Source organism: Emydura macquarii, unplaced genomic scaffold, assembly GCF_026122565.2.
Source record: "Emydura macquarii macquarii isolate MOO-44397 ecotype Brisbane River unplaced genomic scaffold, CSIRO-AGI_Emac_v2 contig_1790, whole genome shotgun sequence".
NCBI classification, from domain to species: Eukaryota; Metazoa; Chordata; order Testudines; family Chelidae; genus Emydura; species Emydura macquarii.
The window spans coordinates 14,366,228-14,372,227 of NW_027131927.1; the positions used below are offsets into that span (position 1 = coordinate 14,366,228).

At 53.6% G+C, this 6,000-nt stretch overlaps 1 protein-coding gene across 3 annotated transcripts in view; it reads right to left on the reverse strand.

Annotated features, from left to right (window-relative positions):
- Positions 1–4,168, reverse strand: part of CENPC (centromere protein C) — a 67,141-nt gene extending 62,973 nt beyond the window's left edge. For all 3 annotated transcript variants that reach the window (XM_067557353.1, XM_067557354.1, XM_067557352.1), the window contains exon 1: positions 4,058–4,168. In XM_067557353.1, coding sequence (XP_067413454.1) covers positions 4,058–4,072 — 15 coding nt within the window. In that variant the 5' untranslated portion in view covers positions 4,073–4,168. The remainder of the gene's footprint in view (positions 1–4,057) is intronic.
- Between the last annotated feature and the right edge of the window lie 1,832 nt (positions 4,169–6,000).

Here is a 6,000-nt window from a genome sequence, read left to right on the forward strand (position 1 = left end):
TTTAGAGGTTTTTAAGTTGCGGCTTGACAAAGCCCTGGCTGGGATGATTTAGCTGAGGTTAGTCCTGCTTTGAGGAGGGGGTTGGACTAGATCAGTGTTTCTCAACTTTTAAGTAGCAAGTACCCCCTAACTTCTGAAAATTTTCATAAATACCCCAACACTCAATTTTCCACGGGATTTTATATTTACAGACTCATGTGAGCCATATGTTGGAAGAAGGGCTGAGTATATAAGGCCGTGGTATGACAGATGTCAGATCTAGTGTGGGTAGGGTTACCACCTTTACACCGGGGTGCACAACTCAAGTATATACCTGGGCTAGAGGTGATTTTGGCCAAAGCTAAGTGGCTTTGCGTGGCATGCGAATGCTGGGGAATATAAAGCACCATGCCAAATTTTTTGCCATAGATTTGAGACGAGGAAGGGGTGAGAGAGAGAGACAGGGAAGGAGGACAAGAGAGAGAAAGACAGGAAAAGAGGGTAATTGGTAAAATCTGGGGCTGTCATAGTTGTTAATTTCACTGCTCAGCTAGAGCAGTGAAATTGACAAGTTTTCTGGGTACTGGGCTTTGAGGCAGGGAGCGGGGCTGCCACCTGGGCAAGCTGTAGGTGGCTACCGCCTGGCTGCCAACCCAGGAGGTGGGCAACTACCATCCAATCCGAGCTGGGGCAGAAGAGGCTTCTGCGCCGGCTGGGACCCAGGGATGTGGGCAGGCAGCTGCTGCCCTTCTTCAAGCCAGGGCTCTGGAGGCTGTCCCTCAGGAGCTGGGACCCGGTGGGCTGCTTCCTGACTCCCCCAGAAGCTAGCGGCTGCCGCCTGCCTCCCAGGTGGGAGCTGTGACTGGGCAGGAATCAGGGAGCTGCCGCCCACCTCCCAACTCAAGACCGGGACCTGGCAGGAAGTGGGCAGCTGCCACCTGCGCCCCCCCAAGAGCCGGCGGCTGCCACTCCCTTCCCAGCTGAGAGCTGCAACCAGGCAGGAAGCGGGCAGCTGCCGTGCTCCTTCCACAAAAGCCAACGGCTGCCACCTGCCTCCCAGCTGGGAGCTGTGACCAGGCAAGAAGCAAGGGGCTGCCGCCCACCTTCCCCAAAAGATGGGGGCTGCTGCTCACTTCCCAGCTGGGAGCTGGGACCAGGCGGGAAGCGGGAGGCTGCCGAGAACCTTCCCCAAAAGCTGGCAGCTGCCGCCCACCTCCATGCTGGGAGCTGTGACAGAAATGAAGCCGGCTGCTGCAGTCCAGCTTCCCAGGACTGTGGCGGCTGCCGCCCGCCTCCTACCTGGGAGCTGGGACCGGGTGGGAAGCAGGCTGTTGCTGCCCAGCTTCCCCAGAAGTCGGCAGCTGCTGCCTGCCTCCCCTTCACTCTGTTTTTCCCCAGATACCTCCTACCTCCATGGGGTACGTGAACCACAGGTTGGGAAACTATGGACTAGATCAGCGGTTCTCAACCGGTGGTATGCCGAAGAAGGCTGGGTGGTACGCGAGCCGTACCACGCCGCCGAATCTGCTGCCGGCGCTGGAAGGGCCCTCCCACCCACCCTTGCTAAACTCTGCAGCCGAAAAGGGGAAACAGCGGAAGGGTTTCGGCGGAGGGCATTGTTCCTGCCATAGCCCGCCGCGAAACCCCGCCACCGCCGAAAGTCCCGGCCCGCCGCCGCCGCGAAACCCCGCCGCCTCCGAAAGTCCCCCCCCTCCTCTTTTCCCGAGTGGTACTCGGGTCAGTTACAGTCAGGTAAAGGGGTACTTGACCTGACTGTACCTGACCCGAGTGGTACTCGGGGAAAAAAATGTTGAGAACCGCTGGACTAGATGACCTCCTTAGGTCCCTTTTAACTTTAATCTTCTATGATTCTATAAGAAAGGGCGTAGAGTGATGCTCTCTGGACCTGGAACTGAGCCCTGGTCTACACTTACCGGGCAATTTGGCGGCAGTCAACGGGAGTTACGCAAGCTACGCAGAGTAGCTTGCATAAATCCAGTCGACTGCTGTGCTTCCCTTCTGCGCGCTGTCTTCACTGCACTGCGCCGACGGAAACTACGCCACTTGAGGGGGTGGTTTTACTGCGTCGACTTCTGGATTGACTGAGCAGGTCTTCACAGACCTCTCAGTTGATCCAGATAGGTCCATCTGACGGCAGTGACTTTGCCACCGTCAGTGTAGACATACACTAAGAGTTGTTGCAGACAAAAGAACAGGGAAGACTCTCAAACTGGGAAGGAGAAGAGAAACGGGAATGAGGATGGGGGAAGAAACAGAAACAAAGGTAGAAACAGCAGTGGCTTTAAAAGGGAGCTTGTTTTCTCACTGATGATTAATGCAAGAATAAAGCACCGAACAAATACAATATTCTTCTCTAAAGGGGTATAAACCTTCTGCTGACATCGGTGGAAATTCTACTGTGTATTATGGAGAGTATATACCACCAGTCCATAATTAAACAGAATTCAGCCCTTTCCTCCAAGTGAATCTGGCATCCCACTGTACAGCCTTCCCACCTAGGTCTTTTTTTAAGCCAGAAGCTATGGCTACAAATAGTTTTTCAACATGATTCTTTTGCTGAGAGGTAGCCCAAAGAAACAAAAGCTATGAGGGCTTTATTCCACTAATAAAAAGTATTTGGGGTTTTTAACCTTGAGCTTGTAACATTGCTAGAATGGGCATGCAGGCCATTGAAGAAAATTGCCAGAATGATTCCTATGATTAACACAGCATAGGTATATTGCTACGGTTCTGGTCCTGCAGTTCTTTCTGCCTTGTCTTCAGTACTATTTGTTTTGAGTCAGCTCTTGTGTTGCCATTAGGTTTTGAAGCTTAGCAGAGCAACCAGAGGCTGGTTGAGAAGCTACTGCATCAAAGTTAGCACCAATGGCATGTTAGAGCTATTGGATATTTCATTACCTCTTGCACAGAGCTTTTAGGTTGCAGCTGTCAAAGCTCTAGTCAAGCACCTCTTCTTGGCCACTCACCAGATTTTTGGTAAATCCTCTATCTAGCACCCCCTTCCAAGAGCTGCAACATGCTTGCCCATTGCCCAGTACCTACAGCCTGCACTGGCCCTTCACTATTTAATGTTATACACTTAGAGTCATGTTAATATCTTGATTCCATCTAAATTAACACAAGTCCCTTCATCAGGCAACTCCTGGATCAGCTTCTTCAGGTGATCCCAAACACTTAACAGATGACTTCATTGACAGGCGATCTCTCCTCTGATAAGCCAGTTCTCCTGGATAGTAGTCAGCCAACTGTTTAGAGTGATTCAATGTCAAATGGAGAGCACTTAAATTAATGACCATCTACTGTTAGCCCTTTGCCACCGACCTTTGGAATTCAAGTCCAGCATGGAGGTAACAGGACAACCGAGAAGGTAAACACACATCAAAAATGGGATCTGCAGTCTGACACTGATGCATATAAAAAGATCCCAATATCAAACAGATATTAAATTAATAAATGGCACATACAGATCTCCAAATTGCCACAGGAGCAAGGCCTCAAGGACTTTTACCATGCTTGGCATGCCAATGCCCAGAAAGCTCGTCAAGCGAGAGATTTTCCCTTGCATGAAGATACAAACGGGTTCAAGACGAGCTTCTAAACGGCACTGCTGGGATTATGCCACCCTGAATAAATGGCATTCAGCAGGGACACTCCCGGTGTGGGCTTTGCAGCAGACTGCTGGGAAGGCAGTCGAGACCAGCCTGAGGCCAGTTTTTAGCAGTCTCTCTCCTAGTGGACCCAGAAAGACTTTCAGGCGCTCCTGTCTCAGCCTTAGGGAGGTCTGTGCCACAGGTAGAGCGGGCCAGTCATTCCTGCCCTGGAAACGGCCGCGCCGTGACAGCTGGGACAACCCCCAGCATCCTCAGCCCGGACCGGGACCCAGGAGGGGGGCAGGGGAAAGCCGGAACCGGATTCGGGGAGATGCATCACCTCCCCCCAGATCCGCCCCTCTCGTCCGCCGGGATCCGGGGGGGGGGGGGGCGCTCCTCCCGCGTCCTGCCCCAGTGCCCGGGGCGGACAAAGCAAACCCAACCCGCCCCTCCCCCCGCTCTCTCACCAGCGGCTCCGCCATGTCAGCTCCCGTTCCCTCGCGCGGCGGCCGTTCCCCGACCGCAGTCACGCCCCTCGCCCGCGCGGCGCGCGCGCGCGCACAGCCCCTCTCGCCTTCGCGGCTCTGACTGTTTGAAAACTCGGGACTTTCCCGCTGCGCGCGCACGCAGAGTGGGGGAGCAGATGGGGAACGCTCATTGGCTATCGGGGGTGTGTGTCAGAGAGAGTCGCCCCGCGTGCGCACTATCCTCCTTCCCGCCGAGCTCGCGGCGGGCGCGGGAGGGACCCAAGTCCGTCAGTCAGGAGCGCGTCACGGGTTAACCTCGCGCGCCCACTTCTTACAGCTGCGGTCCTGCCGTCACAGCCGGCCCCGCCTCCCGCCGTTAGCACAACAGCGGCCCCTACAAGCACCGCCCACCCCGCCCAGGGCACGCCCGGCCCCGCCCCTTTGTACACCCAGCCCGCCTTGCCACCACCCTGTGTGTGCACACTGGCTCTTGCCCACCATGCACAGCCTTCGCCCTCGTTTGCACACCCAGGCCCCGTCACTTTCGCAGACCCAGCCCTTGTTTCATTGCACACGCATCCCTCCCTTGCCTATTACATCTACCCACCCCGCGCCTGCTCACCCCCAAATCCAGCCCTATGCTTCGCTGTGCCTGTCTCTTAGACACCAGCCTCCCCACACCCAGTCCTCCTCTTGACAGGCAGCCTCCACTTCTACCCTCGCCCACCCTTTCCTTCCTTGCCTGCTCTCACCCACACATTTTTATTGACATGTGGGCACTTGTGCACACATGCGATCCCCTCACGAGTCCCCCATACCCGTGTGTAGCCATACAGGGCCCCCACATGGGGGGAAGGATACACTTTACGGGGCCCAGAGGCCTTTGGGGGCCCAGCCCAGGCTGTAACCCCCATGGGTATGTGTGTGGGAGGGGGCCCCTGTTACAAGTTTGTACTGGGCTTGAAAAAATTATGCTTGGGCCCTGCAGCTATACACCATCCTCTTGCCTGCTCCTGCATGGGCACCCTGCTCACCCGCTTGTTGCGCCATCTGTGTGAAGCTAGTTCTGTCATGAACACAAAACACTCTGAGCAGTGGTGAACCGTGAATAATCACGGCAAATAACGTGTTAGCTCCAAGACTAGAATCCCCGCTCCTTGGAAACCCAGGGCCAATGCCTATCCCACCCAGTCAGTGGTTTGCAGACCAGCTGTCGACTCTCTGGATGATTGAGTCAGCCCCCTGGAGAAATGTGGTTAAGAACCTGTGGTTTCAGCTGTAGAAGCCAAAGCAATGCACAAAAGTGGGTGAACATTATCCTCTAAAGACATGGTACTCGCTGTGCAAGATTCTCATGCCTGCATATTGGCTTCCTAACATGGAACAGGTGCTGTTCTAGCTTCCAGGCCCACTCCTTTTTTTATTATTATTCATATTATATAGCACTAAAATGGCCCTGTTGTGTTAGGTGCTGTAAACTGTGTGTCTCATGTTATGGGTACCCAGCTCTGGATACAAGAGTCTGATTTTTTTTAATTTTTTTTTTTGCAGCACTGAGCACTCACTACTCAGATTGAGATTAATAGAAGCTGCTGGTGCTTAGCTCCTCTAAAATTTAGGCTGTGGGTGCCAGAGGTGAGCACCTAAAAGTTGGGGGTACTGAAGGATCAGAGGTCATTTTTTAAAATTTGGCCTATAGGCCCTTCCTGTCCTTCCAATTCCTCTCATTTGACCATTCTGGTTCTTTTTTGGCAACAGGCCACGTAGTCTGCTTGTGGCAGAAACTACATGTTTCAGCTCTTCATCCATTCCAGCTGCATGCTGCTGAATATATCCTCTTTACTAGTGTACATCTCTTGTGCTCAGGCATGACTTATTTTTAAATTCATAGTCTAACTGCCCAGGACTATTTTGACCACATTCTCATCAGCCCTGTGCCTCTA